General features: G+C 40.0%; 1 protein-coding gene across 5 annotated transcripts in view; it reads right to left on the minus strand.

The window, feature by feature from the left end:
• Positions 1-5,935: 5,935 nt before the first annotated feature.
• Positions 5,936-20,973, minus strand: part of gtf3c2 (general transcription factor IIIC, polypeptide 2, beta) — a 32,793-nt gene continuing 17,755 nt past the window's right edge. For 3 of the 5 annotated variants that reach the window (XM_085771055.1, XM_085771057.1, XM_085771056.1), the window contains exons 12-20: positions 19,408-19,439; positions 19,180-19,309; positions 18,150-18,294; positions 12,611-12,772; positions 11,644-11,722; positions 11,435-11,563; positions 10,297-10,542; positions 9,437-9,544; positions 5,936-6,659 (exon numbers count right to left, since the gene is read on the minus strand). In XM_085771055.1, the coding sequence (XP_085627181.1) occupies positions 6,450-6,659; positions 9,437-9,544; positions 10,297-10,542; positions 11,435-11,563; positions 11,644-11,722; positions 12,611-12,772; positions 18,150-18,294; positions 19,180-19,309; positions 19,408-19,439 (1,241 nt within the window). In that variant the 3' untranslated portion in view covers positions 5,936-6,449. The remainder of the gene's footprint in view (positions 6,660-9,436; positions 9,545-10,296; positions 10,543-11,434; positions 11,564-11,643; positions 11,723-12,610; positions 12,773-18,149; positions 18,295-19,179; positions 19,310-19,407; positions 19,440-20,973) is intronic. The other 2 variants (XM_085771059.1, XM_085771060.1) reach the window with 1 other exon arrangement.

Below are 20,973 nucleotides of genomic sequence, written 5' to 3' on the forward strand. Positions count from 1 at the left end.
ATCATTGTAGTGCCAATCACGCTTCAGTTTTACCAGGACTACCGCTACATCTCAGTGAGTTAGCACTGGGTTTTTACTTTGATCCAGTTGGAGCCCTTCTATCACTCGTTGACATTTCTGTGGCTCTTTTCATCCAGTTTGAGATATCGTAGCTGTCAGACTGTCCCTCCCTTTTCTTGTTCACAATTACAGTGTGAATGATGCGACACAAACGCGGCGTCCGAGCTCCATTAGCAGCTCTGTTGTCCACGTCTTGGTAACATACATCAAACTGAAAAAAGCTTTTTATGGGTAGCGATTCTTCAGTTGTCATCGTCACCAATGAAATAAACGTGATGATATCTTAAGAGTTTTGTTGCTTTGGTGACTGACTGGATATATCAAGTATATACATCATAGAGGGTTGGGAGGAGGATTGATTAGCGCGTTTACAGACCTCTCCAGTTTGTTCAGCAACTCACATATCTACATACATCTACATATACTCAAAATGCTTACTCCTGTTATGAAGCTAAGGGTTCATCCTCTGGGATTGTGCTAATCAGATTATCCCAGTATACAAGACATTGTGTTTAAGTGAAGTGTGTAAAGATCGCCCTATGAAATCAACAGTGAAAACTTGGGGCTGAGAATCACCAAAGAGGTAAAAACCATGGGGTTTACCAGGATCAACACGGTTCATCCTCTGGGGACCATAAAAGCCCACAACAAGTTTCACTGTTGTTATTAGGGATGTGATGGAGGACATTTCGTGGCAATAAATTATATCATGTGCACAAATAGACTCACAAGCTAAAGGTTATACATGAGGACAAACCACCATGAATCTGATGATTAAGGTTCATCATCAAGGGACATTGAATATCTGGGCATTAGGTGTCTTTTTTTAAATCTATTATTAGGAGGAACAAAGACTCATCCTCTGTTGGCAATGAATATATTGATCTTTTGGCTTGAGAGAGGCATTATGATGGCTCATCCTCTGGAGAGCAGGATTGGCACACAACGATGGGTTGTTATTTCTTGTGGACATTTTTGGGAGGTCAAAGCTCTTGAGAAAAGAGAGTGTGGTCTAGTCTTTTAGCTACAGGGAGGCCTGTGGAGAAAGTTGTGTAGGTTCATCCTCTGGGGAGCTGGAATATACCACATCAACTTAATTTTAGTTACATTATGGACAGATAGTGGTGCTACTGGGATGATCGCGGTGTCATTAAGATCATTGGGATTCATCCTCTTGGGACCACGAACACCAACAGCATGATTAATGAAAATGGCCGATGCTTTGGACTTGGGTAAAGGGACTAGTATTTTTTTATTTATTTTTTATCATAAGCACCAATAGGAACGGCCAATAACGTTTCACCGCTGCTGCACAGTGTTGATGTTGATAGTTGCTTTTAAGGAACGGACTAACTGTACATTGTAAAACGCCTCGTCGACATCCATTCTGATCCAAATAACTTGCATGGTTGTTAGCTGTTAATCAATATCATGTACAGAAGTACCGTAAGACAATTTTCTCGTTCAACTGCCAATCAGAACACATTGATAACGCCATGCAGAGGATAAATCAAAGAAATATCTTCCTTAAAACTCTATATTTTCACCAATTTTTACCAAGATCCTGTATATTTGAATACATTTTTTTTCCCTTTTGAAAATTATAAAAAATGAGAATCTATATGAATCCAATGGCTATGAAGTTAAAAACAAAGTGAATGTAACGAAGACCAATGCATTTTACTGTACTAGTTTTGATATACGTACATGCACACTGGGATTCAAACTGGAAGCAAAGTCAGAAAAGGTTCATTTCATTCCAGTTAAACACAGTTCCTGTTTGTTCACTATGAAAGTCTAATGTTTGAGAATGCTCTCTGTGTTGTGCCGTTGCCGTCTGTGACAATTATACTTTGTGTGACTGTTTGTAAATATGTCAAATATTGTGTATTTTCTGTGTATGATTTTGTGTATACTTGATGTAAATAACATTTATCTTCCTTGTACAATCGGTACAAAAAAGAAAAAAAGAAAAGAAGAAGCCCTATTTGTCTATATGTTCTGGTGATGACGCGTAACTCCACTTGTCACATCTGTGATGTTTGATATTTCATTTTTATGTGTGGCAAGAGTTTTTTTTGTAAAGTGGAATAAAAGAGTGCAGACGACAGAAAGAGGCTGATTATTTTAGAGACAATGCACCACGACGTTATGGCCCATTTCTACCTCTTCTACGTTCAGTGTAAAGGTCTCTATTCTTTTTTAGATACAGGTGTAGGGGCTGAGGTGAAGGGTCACATAGCCCTTCAAAATAAGATTTATCAGGACCACAAACAATTACAAAAGGAAGGAGTGAGAAACATTTCCCAGAACACCCCAGAAAGATGGCTGCACAGGCAACCAAAGAGTTTGAATCTTTCATCTACATTAAATGTTATGTCCATATACACTGCCCGTCCAAAAAAAAAGTCACCACTTGGATTTAAATAAGCTAATAGGTAAGAGCCTCCCATTGGATAATTACTGCATGTTATATGTTTCATATGTTTTACCTCAATTGATGCAGTCTCATTTCTTAGAAGACACCTGTGGTCAAGGCCAAGGGTCAAATTTTTGGCATCAAGCAAATCTAACATCTAAGGAGATTGCTGTGACTACTTAATTTGGAACTGTCCAACGCATTATTAAAAACTGGAAGGATAGGTGGGAATCTTCATCTTGAAGGAAGAAATGTGGTCCATTGAGAATCTGTGAAAAATGAATCCAACTCTGGACGGAAATAAATGTTGTGACATTGCAGAAGCTTATTGAAACGATACCACAGCAAATGCGTGCTGTAATCAAAGCTAAAAGCATTCTAACCAAAAAATATTAAGTGACTTTTTTTTGGACAGGCAGTGTATTGTTGTGTGCTGTTTGTCACGTTCGCCTTTACCACATTTTTATGTCTGATCATACCACTCGCTGTCTGGTCACATCAGATGATCCAAGATTTGACTTGAGTTCAGCAGCAGAGAATTAGTTGAACTCCTCTGATGTCAGTGTGTTATGATGCAGATGATGATGACGTATGAAGGTTTAGTGTTGGTGTCTCATATCATAGGGAAATATTTATACCCTAGGGGTGGTGGCCCTGAAGTGCAAAACACAACGGCAAATCAGACAACAACGGCAAAAGAGAAAACACAACACAAAAAGAGAAAACACAACACAAAAAGAGAAAACACAACGGCAAAAGAGAAAACACAACACAGAAAGAGAAAACACAACGACATTAACCAAACCGGAAAAGGTAGGTACCCTCGAGTGGAATACGTCAACGCGGCCGCCATCTTGGTCAGGGGGAAGCCGTGTCTACTTACTGCACTAGTCAACAGAGGCAGACGTCTATTAACCATTAAAATCGCCATAACTCACCGAATATTCAACCGATTCTCAAGCCGTTTGGTTTATTATAAATGTCAGACATATATTTATGATACAACAACAAAAAAAAATTGGAAAAAATTTTATATATATTTTTTTTATGTATTAAACATACACTTAGATACTCAGACACCCCACATGCATAAATACACTGTTTTCTGATTTGCCGTTGTTTAGTAATTTGTCGTTGTGTTTTCTGATTTGCCGTTGTGTTTTCTCTTTTTGTGTTGTGTTTTCTCTTTTTGTGTTGTGTTTTCTCTTTTGCCGTTGTGTTTTCTCTTTTTGTGTTGTGTTTTCTCTTTTGCCGTTGTGTTTTCTCTCTTTGTGTTGTGTTTTCTCTTTTGCCGTTGTGTTTTCTCTTTTGCCGTTGTTGTCTGATTTGCCGTTGTGTTTTGCACTTCAGGGCCACCGTACCTAGGGGTGACGGTGAAACTACAGATAGATGATCGATCCAGCTACAACAGGCCAACAGACTCTTTAGTGGTAAAACAATCCAATAGCAGCTGTTCTGGGGCTTTCAATCACATCACATGACCTTCAGCATTCAGCGGATGGAGTTCACCTGTTATGTTACAGACTTGTTTGAATTTCCATTTCTTTGAGGGACTGGTTGATAAAAAAATGTCAATTTCAACATTTGAACATCTACAATTACAAGGCGACAAGTTGAAAAATTGCATCGGCCGATGAAGTACAAGAATGAACTTTAAATTCCATCTTTATTATTTATTCAAATATTTGTTTTTATTTAAAAAAAACCAACAACATTTATTATAGGCAACATTTCAAAAATAAGAACAGAACAGAATAAGAGCAGGTCCTGTACAATTTGATGCTTTCATGAATTATGGCGATAATATGATCAGTAAATGTGTTTTCATGACCAACAACATCATGACGGTGTTTACTAACGGAAACTGTCGATGTGATCTGTGAATAACAAGAAAGGAACTAAATGTGTTCAAACCCCCTACGTGACATCCTGTAAACACTGAAAAAAAATAAATTAGGTCATGTCACATTACTGTTTTTAATTTAAAAATCTCAGATAGTAAGAGCAAGAATAAAGAAAAAGAACACAGATTATTAAGATCCGTAATAAGTACATCCAGCAGAGTTACAATAAAAAAATATTCAAGTATTTCCCCTCAGTGACAACCTGAGCTGTTGAACGTTATAAAAAGAGAAAAACGATCAAATACAAAAATACAGCAGCAAAAAACCATCTTTAAGAGAAACTCTAATTGTTCCGCCTTGGATCGTGAAGTGGTGGGTCGGGGTGTGTATTTAATTTTAAAAAATAAAGTGTGTGTTGTTGTGGTTAAGGCTGAGAGTGAGTGTGGGAACAACACCAGCACGAGTGGGTTTTAATTTAATTTAATTTAATCGATTTGAATTAATAAATTAAATCAGACGGGTTCACCAACAACGACGACGACGCACCGACCTGGTCACGGCTGCACGATCCTGCGGTCGAACCTGAACAAATCTACAATTTTTCTACACGAGCTGCACTGGAATGTCTTCATGATTATAATATAAACAGAGTTGATTATCGATGATGAATCATGAGGAAGAGTCCGTCTCTGACCTCTCAGCTCTTCATCATCATCGTATCGACAGGAGGGATGTTGTGTGTTGATGGTATTTTGGGTAACACTTTATAATAAGTACACACTATTAAAGGGATAGTTCAACATTTTGGCAAATTGGCCCATTGCCATAATCGCTATAGTCATAGCAGTAGGTTTGTTACCTTTATTTGTCGGTGTAAGCTATTTTTAGAACGGCGGAGCGAAGCAGCAGCCTGCTCAGAGCTACGCTACGGAGGCTAAGGGAATTTCTTGGTTTCCCTCATCAAACTCATCAAATACACAACCCAACAACTCCAAAACGCTCTGGTGGACAAGTTGTGACCTGCACATTCACCACGCTATGAGATAATAGCGGAACATTACCAGACAGAGCCGTTTAAGAGGTAAATTCATGTAAAACCGCTGATGCGCGTTGCGTTCAGGGACAGTTTTTCAGCAAGCAGTCTCTGTATTTACCCCGAAAACGGCTCTGTTTCGTAGCGTTCCGTTATTATCTCATAGCGTGGTGAATGTGTAGGTCACAACTTGTTCAGGAAAGTGTTTTTGGAGTTTTGGAATTTTGTATTTGATAAGTTTGATGAGGGAAACCAAGAAATTCCCTTAGCCTCCGTAGCGTAGCTCTGAGCAGGCTGCTGCTTCGCTCCGCCGTTCTAAAAATAGCTTACACCGACAAATAAAGGTAACAAACCTACTGCTATGACTACAGCGATTATGGCAATGGGCCAATTTGCCAAAATGTTGAACTATCCCTTTAAGCATTAAATACTGAATTCATCATTTATAACACATAAATACTCATTAGTATGTAGTTTATAAACACTGTTACAATGTTTTACTCATATGGTTAGGATTAGGGTTAAGCACCAACTGCGTTTATAGTAAACTACATACTAATGAGTATTCATGTGTTATAAATGAAGAATTGAGTATTAATTAACGCTTAACTAATGCTTCATAGTGTGTACTTATTATAAAGTGTTACTGAATTTTGAATATGTCACTTTTTAAAGAACACGAGGCTCTTAAAGTCGACAGTTAATCTGAACCAAGTGACGCTGTAGATCAGCATTAATATGTATTTCCAGCTGTTTTGATGAGGTCACTGACTTCATGTTCAGCTACGAGCTAAGAAACGTGAGACACGAGGGACAGCGGCGTAAAAACATCGGTCCAGGAGAAGAAGAAGAAGAAGAAGAAGAAGAAGAAGAAGAAGAAGAAGAAGTGAAGATGGGAACTCGTTTTGTTTCTCTGACATCAAGTTGATTGATCATTAGTTTTTATTCATCTGAAGTTCGACCACAATAGATGCAGAGCCGATGTGTCTTTGTGTGTGTTGGTGAAACCGCCCGTTAAGTGCTGTGTGTGTGTGTGTGTGTGTCCGGGTGCGACAGTGTGATCCACCTGCTGCTCCTGGACTTGAACTCTTGGCTATAGCTGCTTGGTGTGGGTGTGGACGGCCCCTTGCTGCTGCTGCGGCTGCTTGGGGGAGTAGAGAGCGTTGAACTGGGCCTGGTTCTGTATGATCATGTCCTTGACTTGGGGGCTGAACATGCTCCTCAGGCAGTTCAACCGGAGCAGACCGGTCTGACCGGCCGACGCCACCCAGGTGTGGGAGCTCATGTTGGGGCTGAAACGAACCTGAGGAAGAGGAGCAGGGAGGAAGGGAGGAAGAGAGGGAGGGGTCGAAGGAAACTGTCAAAAAACATCAGAATGTGGAATATATGTTGCACTTTTACTTTATTCTTAGGCTATTTATTTATTTAGTTATATATTTATTGTTTTCCTGTCAGCCTGTCCTGTCCTGTGTGTTATTGTGCGTATATTTGTTTATTTGGTTGTATTCTTTTTTACAATGACAATAAAGCTTCTATCTATCTATCTATCTATCTATCTATCTATCTATCTATCTATCTATCTATCTATCTATCTATCTATCTATCTATCTATCTATCTATCTATCTATCTATCTATCTATCTATCGGGTATATACAGGAATCTTTTAGTTAATTTCAATACCTTTTTAAGACTTTTTCAAGACCTTCTCAACATTTTTTAATACCTCATCGCCGCTTCAAGCTGGAACCATTTACATCAGTGACACTTTTAACTGAACGGTTTTAGTTTTTGTGATAAAGACTCTAGACCACTATGATACAACAGAATTTTAAAAAAGGCTGGGATAATAAATCAAAGGCAAAGTTTATCAAAAAAAACATTGCTTAACTCTCAAAAAAACAAAAACAACAATCTTCTTTTCTTCTTCATGAACCGGTTCATCTTTGTTTTTTAATAAAACAAATCAATCAATTTGTTTATTTCGGGCATGTCAACACATGGCCGAAAGGGAAAGCGGGAGAAGCAGAAATAAATTCACACTGTTCCGCAATGTTTTTTACAACTCAAACTCTTGGACAGCTAATTCAGAAAAAAATACCTTCAATATTTAAGACTTTATAAAGTCGTGAAAAGACTTTTTAATACTTTTTAAGGGTCTTAATTTTCCCAAAATTGATTTATCACCTTTTAATACTTTTCAAGACCCCGCGGATACCCTGATCTATCTATCTATCTATCTATCTATCTATCTATCTATCTATCTATCTATCTATCTATCTATCTATCTATCTATCTATCTATCTATCTATCTATCTATCTATCTATCTATCTATGTTGAGCTGAAGGAAGTCGTTGTCAAGCTGTTTGTGTTTCTGATGCACAGACAGAAACTCAAGGGAAATTCTTCCAGTTTGTGTCCAGTTTGAACAGAAGCAGCTCTTACAATGTGTTCATAGGGAGGAGTTTAGTTTATTTGTTTGTTTGTTTGATTCATTGAAAAAAGAAAAGAAAAACTGTTTTATACAAGATGATAACGCAACTCCTGAATGAAAGAGGGCAGAAAAAAGCAAACTCATGTCATCTACTCCCTTTTTTTCCAATAAATCCTTCAACAAAGTAGATAACATGTGTGTCATAACAAAGAAATGGACAAGAACTTGAACTGAAGGAGAACTGACACCTCTGAAACCGTCCTGTCCATCCTTATTTAACTTTTATTTACATTTTTCTTTTCTATCTTTTTATAACGTAAAGTGAAGGAACTCATGTTTTCTCACAGGACCTGCAGATCTACTCATCTCGGAGGCGTGAGACTCCTTTTCAGTTTTTAAACCGGTGATTTTTTTTTGCTGACAGGTGAGAAGTGGTCGCGCCTGAACGTTACGAGCATCAATAAAGATCATTTTAAACTTTATACGAGGGAAACTAACTGTGTTTTTTTATAAAGAAGCTGCAGCTGCTGAAAAACTTTGACTCCTTCAGTTTATGAAGCGATGACACCTTCATCCTCTCAGCTGTAGCTCTGCCTCCTCCTCCCTTCATCCACCGCTCTCTCTCTTCATCTTCATCACTATAAATCCTCCTTATTCTTCTTTTATTCTTTGTTTTCCTCTCCTCCGGTCACTCTCTCTCTCGCTCCCTCATCCATTCATCCCCTTCAGACAAAAAGCCCGTCACTGTAAACCCACATGGCGTTTGGTTTGGTTTATTTATTTATTTATTTCTTAATGTGAAGCGTCCGTCCATCATCTCATCCCAGAGGGCAAACGGCTACAGCCTCCACTCGGCCGCCGCTCTTAAAGTTAAACACATCAAATCCTCAAATGGCTGCTCTCCGCACCCCCCCCCCTCTTCTCCCCCCTCCCACTGAGGGTGACATTTTTCTCATTTTACACATCATTACATTCAGTCCGTCTTTATAGCTGCCCATCAGAGGAGGAAGAAGCTCCTCTGTCACCGCTCTCCTCTGTTTCCTTTCTCTTTCAATTTACTCTTTTATCTTTCTCTTCTCCGTGTTGAGCTCCAGCAAAGAGTCTGATGACGTGTGTGTGTGTGTGTGTGTGTGTGTGTGTGTGTGTGCAGGGTTTATACAGGAATCTTGAAGTTAATTTTAATACCTTTTTAAGACTTTTTCAAGACCTTCTCAATATTTTTTAACACCTCACCGCCACCAATGTCAGTGACACTTTTAACTGAACAGTTTTAGTTTGTGATAAAGACTATAGACCACTATGATACAACATAATTCAAAAAAGGCTGGGATAATAAATCAAAGGCAAAGTTTATCAAAAAAAGCATTGCTCAACCCTCAAAAAAACCAAAACAACAATCTTCTTTTCTTTTTCATGAACCGGTTCATCTTTGTTTTTTAATAAAACAAATAAATTCACACACTTCCGCAATGTTTTTTACAACTCAAACTCTTGGACAGCTAATTCAGAAAAAATACCTTCAATATCTAAGACTTTATAAAGTCGCGAAAAGACTTTTTAAGGGTCTTAATTTTCCCAAAATTGATTTATCACTTTTTAATACTTTTCAAGACCCCGCGGATACCCTGGTGTGTGTGTGTGTGATACCTTGTGTAGTGAAGCCAGCGGCAGCTCGTCCAGGTTCAGTTTGGTCTTCATCTCCAGGCTTCTCATGCGTTTCCACATCGTTCGTTTCTCAATTCCTGTGATGCTTCGCTGGAAGTCGGAGGAGAGTCAATCAATTAGTATTATCGTCATCAGTCAATCAATAGAAAATTTATCAGTGATTTTGATCGGTTGGGTCATTTTTTTGGGGAGCAAAAATAACAAAAACCTCCCGTTTCCAGATCAATTTCATTTTACTGTGTTGAATTATGTTTCAAACAGAAAAGCAGACATAGCTGATCTCACTGTTTACCAAGATATGACAAATATTATGTTCGTGTTAATTAATAAAGTTAGTTTTATTTACAGTTTGTGAGAAAATTTGATCTGAATTTTCCTAAAATTGACAAAAGAAAAACACAAATTATTTCACATTTCACATCCACTATCACTGTGGAAGTGTTGAGTGAGTTGGTGGAAGAGATTCTCCAACCAGGAGAAGAAAAATGTCATTAAAATGTATTGGATGTTATATGTCTTGTATTTTAACTCCTTGTATTTTAAGTCACGGCCTTGATTGATTGTGATTTCTTTACTTTCTAATGCATTTAGCTTTTCTCGGCTCAGTAAACCAGTTTGCATTAAAACTCTTATTTTGAAAGAAGCTGCATGTGTATTAAACATGAAACAAGCCTTTTCTGACTAATGACACCTGGAGGACGACTTCTGAAATCTTCTTCTTGTTTGACCAGAACAAATGATTGTTTCTGTTTTACTTTATTTTCATGTTGCTCTTTTATTTTCCTCTTTTCTTTAATGATTTTGTTGTTTTACGTGTTTACAGATCTGATCAGCTGACTCACCAGATCAAAGTCTTCCATGTGGATGCAGTACTTCTTCGCTGCCTCTTTGTACGTCTGGAACGGGAGAGGAGGATATTTTCTTCCTCCTCTTCCTCTGTTCTCGTTCCCTCCTTCAGATCCAGTCTCTCGTCCTTCCACCTCTCCTCCTCCTCCTCCTCCTCTTTCCTCCACCACCGCTCCTCCTCCCTCCTCTTCAATTTCCTTTTCACCTCCGTCATGAGGCACCATAGAGGAGAGGTAGATGGGCTGGAGACACAGCAGGAGGGAAACAGCTTCATTAAAAGACAAACATCTACAAATGATTCAATTAAAAGTCTAACAAGTTACATTAAACTATTTAACTTTTAATACTTTTTGCTCATCTTTAACGGGTTAAATCAACATAACATAGGACAACAACAAGCTTGTGCGGCTCTGTGACAATTTACAGTAAGAAGTGACACTTCCCATTTTTGATTGAAGGATTTTCTTTCAATCAACATTTGAACATTTTGGTACAAAACTATATATATTTGTCTACTTTTTTACCTTGTATGTTACAAATGCTACTGTAACTACCAAATTCCCCATGTCACATGTGGGATTAATAAACAGTTTATGTCTTAGTTCAATATTTCAAGGATTCAAGGATACAACGAGTTTTTTTTATTGTTAGTTCAACACATGTTAAAGGGACAACGAGGAGTTTCTATTCGGTTATAAAAAAGTCTCACGTTAATGTGGATGAATCTCCGCTACCCACACTTGTTAATGGGCCCATTTTCGATAAATATATCGTTCTGTCTCTATCGTTGCAAGCCCAATAACAGAGTCAGTAAAAAAGTGCACAATTGAATAAGTATATAGAAAATCTAACAGTATAAACACTATAGTAAATACAGATTTGCAGATTAACTGCAAATAAAATGACAATGAAAAATGAAACAACAATATACAACAGTCCTGTACCATTGAGGTAATGTGCAAGTTGAAAGTTGAAAGTGACAATTGTGCAATGTAAAGTCTATTTGCTAAAATATTGAGATTGTTATTTCAGTAACATTTTTAATATTTTACAATTTAAGTATCTTTTTCCAGTCATGTAACATCTAATTAACTTCTGGAAAAACTGCATTAAAGGAAAACTCAGTGGACTTACGAAGCGTCGCTCCATGCTGCGTTTGAGGTACGGAGTGAGGGTGACTTTGTGAGGCAACAGGCCGACGACCACCTCGCCGAGGTCGTCCGACGTCGCCACGATGTTCAGCCACTCGGTGTAAGATATGGACTGTAACCACGGAGACAAGAGAGCGGTCAGCAAAAAGACAAACAAGTCAAACGTGATGGTCGTTGATCACCGAGACTCACCCACAGAGTGCTGTTCAGAGGAATCATGAACAGGGAGTCCTGGTTGTAGTCGAAGAAGTGAACTCCGTGTGTTCCCTTCCTACGGGAAACAAATACAGATTTAAAGGGATAGTTCAACATTTTGGCAAATTGGCCCATTGCCATAATCCCTATAGTCATAGCAGTAGGTTTGTTACCTTTAATTAATTGTTGGTGCAAGCTATTTTTAGAACGGAGGAGCAGAGTCGCGAGCTGCTTGGTATTGATACAGACACCATGTGTTGATCTTTTATAATGAAAATTGCAAATTTCTATTTCAATTTTTGGCACTGGAGAAGTTTTATGTCTGTGTTTGTCAGTCTGTCTGCTTGACATTCACATTTTGCAAGAATAAAACTGATTTAAGTGAGATTATTAGATAAAATATGTAGAAGTTTTCCTTTCTATACATGATTTGTACTGGTGATAGGGTGATAAAATGTATCACTATATGTTATTACAACACTTAGGATATTGAAAAATGTTTAAAATTACAATACTGTTGTATCATGACTTGCGTATCGTGATAAAATTGTAGCTTGGTGCCTCTGGTGACTCGTTCACTGTTGAAATTTAAATTTATTTCCATAAGAAAAGGAGCAAATATTCAGAGTTTCTTGTTGCATTTATAGTCTTAAAGGGATAGTTCAACATTTTGGTAAATTGGCCCATTGCCATAATCCCTATAATCATAGCAGTAGGTTCGTTACCTTTAATTGTCGGTGCAAGCTATTTTTTAGAGCCATGTATCTGAAGCTGGGTTCAGGATCCCTCCCCTTAGATGCAACAAAAGCAGCAGGACGACGGCTTCACCAGATGTTTCTATAGCTATCTAATCATTTTCCTGCTCGAGTTCAGGCAACAACATCATGTACGTCCTGTAACGTCAGTGTCTTTATGTAAATCTGTCATATTCTACATGTTTTTAATCTAAAGGAGCTTGTCTTACGCTACGTAGGAAGTTTCCTGGGCCACGAGGAAGCCGGGCGTGTTCAGCGTCCAGAAGATCTCATTGGTCAGGTATCGTTTGTGAACGATGATTGGACCGTCGAGCCTCCTCAGATCCCACGTCTTGATGAGGCGGTCGTCTCCCGCCGTCACCAACAGGTGCCTGAGACAGAGGAGGAGGAGACAAATGGGTGTCAGCGTCCATTTTTTTGATTTAAGAGGCGTCTACGATGAGAAACAAAGATTTTCGATGAGTGTAAATATATAAAAAGAAGTGAGTTTGTTCGCGCTGCGGCAGACGAGTGAAATGCATCATCCCACTAACATTGATCAAATGTGACGGCGGCGACGGCCCGAGAACAAATGAAGGCAGAGGAATCAATATAAGCAGATTTCATTGTGACAAAAAAACAGTAGAGTATGAATGTGGAGAGAAGAGATGACAAACTGCTCAGGTGAGGAAAAAAAGAAGAGAGATGTAGAAGTGGAACAGAGGGAGGGGGAGTTTTATCTCTTTCAACACGGCCATGTAATTAAAAAGCAGTGATCCAGACAAGATCTGTGTCTCTGCTGCAGGATTAATCTTGTTCTTCACCTTTAGTTCAACTTCAGGTCTAAAACCTCTCCGATCCGCCGCTACGGAGGAAAATACCAGGAGGCGACGACGACGACGCTGACAAACGATGGGAGGAGGACGCGGCCGTTCATCAAATTAGCCTCCGATCAGACTCCAGATGAACAATTACAGCCACGACATTAAATTATGATCCAGAGAAATTTCTAGAGTCTGAGGGAGGAGGGGACGTGAATATGACGGTCAACTGAAGACCTGCCGAGTGTTACGGTGTGATGTCATGATACAAGAACTGATCATAGACATTTAACTTTGTCTGTTTTCAACGACACAAATAAAATTGACTAAATTATATCGAAATGAAACCAGATATAAACAGAACTTATTTATTTTAACACATTACACATTTTATTTTTCCGATCTTAAACAAAATATTAATCCCGATGACAGACCGAAGTGTCTGAACTTCAAAACACAAGCCCAGTGAATTGAATTATAGCCTATAAAATGATGAAACTGTCAGGCACGCACAAAGACAGAAGTATACACTATCTTCGGCATATTTGTAAAACCACGTGACGCTTGATTCTGTTTTATAACTCTCAGTTAATGTACGAACTTGCCGCACATGCATGAGCCTAATTTCCACTCCATATTTATCCATATTTTACGGTCTGTTGTCAGCGTTAATATTTTGTTTAAGATCATAAACAAAAATTGTATAACAATCAAGATTGACCGTTATTTGATTTTGGTTTCCATGTTTTTTCAATATTATTATTATGTAGAAACATGTTGTGATGGAAGAAGACATTGGTTGTGATTTCATTTTTTATTTTTCTTAGTATATTGTTGGCTGTAAAGTGGCATTACTGTACATCTGATCTAAGTGCTCTTTTGTTTAAAGAAAGGAGCTGTTATGAGTTTTCTTCATCCTTGCTCCTTTCCAGTCCTGGAGTTGGAACAAAATGAAATATCAGATTTCAGATAAAAAGCTCATTTCAGGCCGGCGGACGTTGCTTCACCTCTTGTGCCGACTCTCGCTGCGTATCAGAGCTGTCGGTGAGTGAATCCTTGCAGAGGTAAATGACCCCTCCGTGCTCTTCCCCTCATCTGCACATTCATCAGCAGAGTAATGGAGCAGAGAAACATAACGTACGGTGGCGGGGAAGAGACGGTCCCTACGAGGGTCTGAGTGACGCTGGTGCTACGAGTCAGTCAGAGTCTGTTGGACTTCACCTCAACTCATCAGCAGTTCATCTGGATCAAAGTGAAGCCGCTCCACTTAGGTGAGCGATGACGAATCACATGACGGCACAGAGATACCCGACACCAACATGAGTCCGTCACAGTCAGTAGACAATAATCACCTCAATGTAGAGCTGCTTAACAAGCTTCAATACTTTCCTGATTCAGATAATGATTTGATTTTAATCCTTGTTTTGACGATTTTATTTTTTTTCCTGTAGAATTGATGGTTTTTCAATGAGAAAATGTGAGAAAGAGGCAGAAGTTCATGTTATAAAATGAAACTATAATGCCAAAAGGAGTTAGAGGGAGTCCTCATTGTTTTACCAATTACACTCAATTTGTTCAGGGTTCCTACAACTTAAGCCAACTTAAATTTAAAGGGATAGTTCAACATTTTGGCAAATTGGCCCATTGCCATAATCGCTATAGTCATAGCAGTAGGTTCGTTACCTTTATTTGTCGGTGTAAGCTATTTTTAGAACGGCGGAGCGAAGCAGCAGGCTGCTCAGAGCTACGCTATGGAGGCTAAGGGAATTTCTTGGTTTCCCTCATCAAACTCATCAAATACACAATCCAACAACTCCAAAATGCTGTCGTGGACAAGTTGTGACCTGCACATTCACCACGCTATGAGATAATAACGGAACGTTACGAAACGGAGCCGTTTTCAAGGTAAATACAGGGTAAATACAGAGACTGCTTGCTGAAAAACTGTCCCTGAACGCAACGCGCATCAGCGGTTTTGCATGAATTTACCTCTGAAACAACTCCGTCTCGTAACGTTCCGTTATTATCTCATAGCGTGGTGAATGTGCAGGTCACAACTTGTCCACGACAGCGTTGTGGAGTTGTTGGGTTGTGTATTTGATGAGTTTGATGAGGGAAACCAAGAAATTCCCTTAGCCTCCATAGCATAGCTCTGAGCAGGCTGCTGCTTCGCTCTGCCGTTCTAAAAATCGCTTACACCGACAAATAAAGGTAACGAACCTACTACTATGACTATAGCGATTATGGCAATGGGCCAATTTGCCAAAATGTTGAACTATCCCTTTAAGACTTGGGAGCTGGTGGCGGTAAGAAATTTAGCAGTGACGGCCGCCACTAACTTCTCTATGTCAGAATGTTACCAATTATTTTGAGATTTGAGACTAATTATAATCATAAAATCCCACTTACCAAGTGCTCACATTTTTAAGACGTTTGAAAAATTGATTTAAGACATTTTAATGCCAATTAAGGCCTTGTTTTTAGATTAATGAATTCAATGCCTTTTAAGACTTTTTAAGGATCCGTAAGAACCCTGTTATTTAAGAGCCTTCCTGTAGTTTATTTTGGTTCCTTTCGATAACAATATAATCTTCTGTTTAATTTGGCAACATGTCTTACAAACTAGATTTAGTTTTTAAAAGTCACTGCTCCTCATCCTGAACACCTTCCTCTCAAAAAAACCAGAAACCGTGCAGCTACAGCCACAGGAAGTAGCAGAAGCAGTAAATAATATATAATAATAATATATATAATAATAATAAGGCAAGGCAAGGCAAGGCATCTTTATTTATAATAATAATAATAATAATAATAATAATAATAATAACAACAGCATCAAGAAGAGTTTGAAAGCTGCAGCTGCAACAGTAAACTCACTTTTCCTACATGTGTGTTTTTCCTTGTTCAAAATGCCGGCGTCGTTTCCTCTGAAGGTCTCAGTGTGGATAAATATTCTCAGCAGGAACATGAAGTCATTTACAGAAGATCTGACTCAAGGTGATTCGAGCCGGCGGCGGCGGCCTGAAGGTCAGAGTGTGTGTGTTTATGTGTGTGTGTGTTTGTACTGGTGGGGGAGATAAGTGAGGTGAGCTCATCTGAATGGTGGTGTGTGCAGAGAGAGGACGTGGCCTTGTGCCCTACTTCCTGGATCGGAGCCCGAATCGCAGCCGAGCCAAAAACTTCAGCACAACTTTCTGTGCTCAGGATTTACGGAGCAGCGTCTGACGGCCGGTCGCACAGCTGCCAAACGCTTCCACCCGGCTGCCGTTTATTAATCGGCTGCGAATAAAACTGCCAAGCTAAAGGGAGATCCCGACACCGAGGCCGTTCACCCTCTGATCTGTGTGACGCCTCTTTAACTTTTTCATTCGATTTTTTTTCCCCAGAAGAATTTTCATTTTCTGCACGAGGTTCATTTGGTGCTTTTATTTTGAAAGTGTTGTTGACAGATTATACAAATACTCTTGGTTTGACCTGGACCGAGGCGACAACAGCTTGATGGTGATGAACTTCTTCACTCCGTTGACTTACGACACCGTTCCCGTGTCCTGGTAATAAACCGACATTTATACTTCTCATTACGCTCGTGCTCCGTTCGTCAGCCCGTCGTCGGTCTCTATCACGCGCTGTCGAGCCGAGTTGGAGCGAGATAAATGACGGCTCTGACTCACAAGTCGCAATATTTGATCTGACTGATTAAATCAGTTGGAGGTTAAATGAGTTTCCCGCCGCAGCCGGGAACAGGAACGCAGCGTCAGCACTGGAGCTCGGTGATGAATTCATTATATCGATCAATTAGTATTGATGCTTTAGGAAGATGTTTAAAAATGAAAAATTTCACTAGAACTTGGGTAATCGCTACACGGAGCTGGCTCTGCTTCCTTAAAGAGGAACTATACAAGTCTGGTCTCTGCTCCTCTGTGTCTCTAACCCTCCTCTCCTCCATGTGCATTTGTTTTCAACAAAGAAGCCGGTGAGAAATCAATCCATGGAGCGGTGGATAACGTTATTTATCATCTACCATGTTACCATGTGTATATCTGTGTAGTCTTATCTGTCATAAACAAGAGATTACGGGTTACGTTTGTGTGGCGGTGTCGCCATGGAGACGAGAGCTGGGACACCGGGTCGGAGGCTCTGATCTTACAAGGTTGGTTTTCAGCCAAGAGACGCTAGGTGGAAGGCAGAGAGCCTCCATTCTCCCTGGAACTAGTTACTAGTCATTGATTTAACCAGAACTAGGACTCTGGAGCTGGTTAATTAAGGTAAAAATGTAGCAGAGTTCCTCTTTAAGCTTCTGTAGTTTGTAGTAAAGCGAGCTTTGAAACGTCAAGGCAGAAGAAATCATAACAGTGAAAAGATCAGTCGTCTGGAAGTGGTGTATCGGGTTTATAGCATCGGATTCTGAGCAAATTAAAAGTTTGTGGCGACTAAAAACAGCAGCACGACTCACTTATTCAGCATTGAGCTGGGCTGCAGAACAGACAGGAGCTTCTATCAGTAGCTCGCCTTAAAGCAACACAGTGTAAGATTCACTCAGTGCTTCTGGGTGAGAAGGGCAACTGTCTGCTGCCTTTGCCGTAAATACTGTATGAACTCTGCCTGTTCGATCACTGTCTCGCTTTTTTTCCCCCCTTCGCCTCCTCCGACACCGGCTCCGTCAAAAAAAACTCACGTACTATGCTCGTGAAGCAGATCGCACTCTTCACCTTCACGGCAGATGGAGGAGGGAAGGGGGGGATTCATCCTATAAACCGTTTTTCTACCACTTGAATGAGTTTAGAAACATTATTTTAAGCCAGAGAAACGACATAGTGTTGCTTTAATGTAAACTATTTTCCCATAGTGCCTCGTATAAGAAGATATTCAGTGACTAAAATTGTAAATCTGTCATGGTGTCCTCATACCAGCTCTGAGCAGAACACAGGTGAGATCAGAGAGCGTTTACCTGGAGGCGGGGCAGAAGGTCAGCGCCCGGACACAGTGGTTGTGAGCCAGAAAAGTTCGATAGGGCATCAGACTCAGCGACCGGTCCGACTCTCGCACTCGCAGCAGCGCAGACTTTGTGGACAGATCCCACAGGCCGACGACACCTGGACACACGAGCACAGGGAATAGAGAAACAGTAAGATGCAGACGAACCTGGAGGAATCCAGACTGACTATTTATTTGTGACCTGATCCAGCAAAATGAGTCACAGTGACCCAAAATTCGAAATTGAGATTTTGGTATCAATGTTACGAGGAGAAAATAAGCTTTAAAATAAAATGATACCCTATTCAAAGTCATACATCGGATAGTTTTCAAGATATTGCCATTTGAATTATGGTCTTCCACTCTTTTTTCCAGTCTGAAAACCTGAGAAAATTGTGTTTAAATAATATAGAACGCCTCTGGTTTAAAGGCCAGCGTCTGTTCCTGTACCACGTGATTACAAGCACCCTATACGGTCCCTTGTTGTCATAGAGGCACCATTCAATGACCCTCGGAAAGTGGAGAATCTCACAAATCAGATGAGCAGTCACAGATCAGCTCTATCATAAACGGTTCAGAAGTTATTTCATGTTGTGCTCGTCTTTAGAGGGTTAAAAGTTGCAAGTCAACTTCGCAATTATCTTGACTATGAAACTTTGGGAGATTGTTTTTGAATGTCATTTCAGAAATTAGCTAAAACATTTTTTTTGATTGATCCGAGTCTGGATCCAGAAGTTTTAAACCTGTATATGAATGCTGCTCTGGATCCGACTCTTTCCTTCTGTTCTGACTCTTTTAAAACAGTAACAACAGAACCATTTGAGAGGATTTTCCATCTTTGCTGAGCAGAAGATTTGTTCTAAATTAAATAAAAGCCTGTCCCATACAGACGTCTGTCTCTAATATAAGCCGAGTCAGTTCGGCAGGTGAAGCAAATAAAAGCCCAGGCTTCTATTGGAGAGTTTACGGTAATAAAACAAACGCATCAGGAAACGGATTCATACCGTCGTAGAATCCGACGGCCATGACGTTGTGAGGTTTTTCAGGCAGCCAATCCAGAGACAGGACCTGACCACTCTGCTCCAGATGCGGAGCCCTGAAGGAGCCCAGCTTCAGCGTCACCACTCCTTTAGCCTGAAGGAGACGAGATGATATTAATACTGATAATAATAATAATAGTAAAAAAAAAAACATTAATGAGGATGGTGGCAGCATTTTTAACCAGAACCTACCTGGTATATCGGTGGCTGCTGGTCGGCTTTTCCTGCAGAGAGAAGAACATAAATCACACTGTTAATTAATGATGGTAATTAAAACCAACAAGAAACATTGTAAATATATTTTCCTCCACAATAATTCTTGTACAAACAGTAGATATTTTTCTTGTACATAACTGTATAAAGTGTCTTTTTTTATGTTTTATTCTTCACTCTTGCTTGTCGTTGTACTGTTTACTTCTGTTTTACATCGTGTCGCGTAAACAGCAGCATGAAAGTCACTTAAACTCATCTAAACTTTTTTTCTTTTCATCCTAAGTGTCAGGTTTTGTTCTTAACACGACCGATCAAATGTATTTGAAGCTGTCTTGAGTTGTGTGTGTGTGTGTGTGTGTGTGCAGAGCTGGCTGTCAAAGAGCAACGGAGGTGAGCAGGTAAATGTGTAGATAATGGTGAACGTTGTCAGACAATGATGGATGGAGGACGTTCACAGTGCTGCGCTCAGTTGTTCACATGAAAAGTGACAGAAATAAAAAGAGGAGGCCTCCTGTCTCATCTCTGCACATCTGACTAATCAGCTCCTCTTTAATGTGACGCTGGAAATATAACGGTGGTGGTGGTGGTGGAGGTGGAGGGGGGTTTGTAAAGCTCCTCAACCATCTGACAAGAGCTGAGTCGACAGGAAACATGGAGACGGTTCAGATGCTACAGAAAGACTAGTGTGCTAACATGCTGATAACACCAAAGATCCTCTAGTATGACAAGATGGCTCACTACAAACTGCACCAATGACACCTCGTGTGCGGATTTATAACAGTTGTCTGTAGAACGGAGTAAGTTATTGATATTTTCTACAAATTTCTGGGAAGAAAATGGCCTCAATTTGAATGTACATCAGTTTCCCATACATTCATTTATTTGTGGCCCCACAGGTCTGAAACAAAGTTACTTTCCTCCTCTTTGTCCATTTTAGTGTCAAAATGTTCAGAAGAGATGTGTCTTGTGAAAAATGAGTCCAATATTTAGTTCAGTAACTACGGAGCGAAAGAATCGACCATAATCTGAGTTCACGTTCACTTCTTCCATTGGAGTCAATAGATTCAAGACTCTTCTGCTGCTGCTGGTCTCCTAAAGTGGGCGGAGTCATGGTCTGCTGGTCTCCTAAAGGGGGCGGAGTCATGGTCTGCTGGTCTCCTAAAGGGGGCGGAGTCATGGTCTGCTGGTCTCCTAAAGGGGGCGGAGTCATGGTCTGCTGGTCTCCTAAAGGGGGCGGAGTCATGGTCTGCTGGTATCCTAAAGGGGGCGGAGTCATGGTCTGGTGGTCTCCTAAAGGGGGCGGAGTCATGGTCTGCTGGTCTCCTAAAGTGGGCGGAGTCATGGTCTGCTGGTATCCTAAAGGGGGCGGAGTCATGGAGAAACACCACGGGACACAGAGACAGGAAACTGACTCGTAGTGGAGCGTCTTGTTTCTGAACCGTCTTTGATATTACTGAGCTATCATATCTACACGTTTATAGAGAATGTGAAGTTACGTCACACCGTGGGACGTTGGGCGCCATCTTTGGAGGATCGCGGATGTAA

Source organism: Trachurus japonicus, chromosome 24, assembly GCF_045865225.1.
Source record: "Trachurus japonicus isolate A0001 chromosome 24, Traja_1.0".
Taxonomy (NCBI): domain Eukaryota; kingdom Metazoa; phylum Chordata; class Actinopteri; order Carangiformes; family Carangidae; genus Trachurus; species Trachurus japonicus.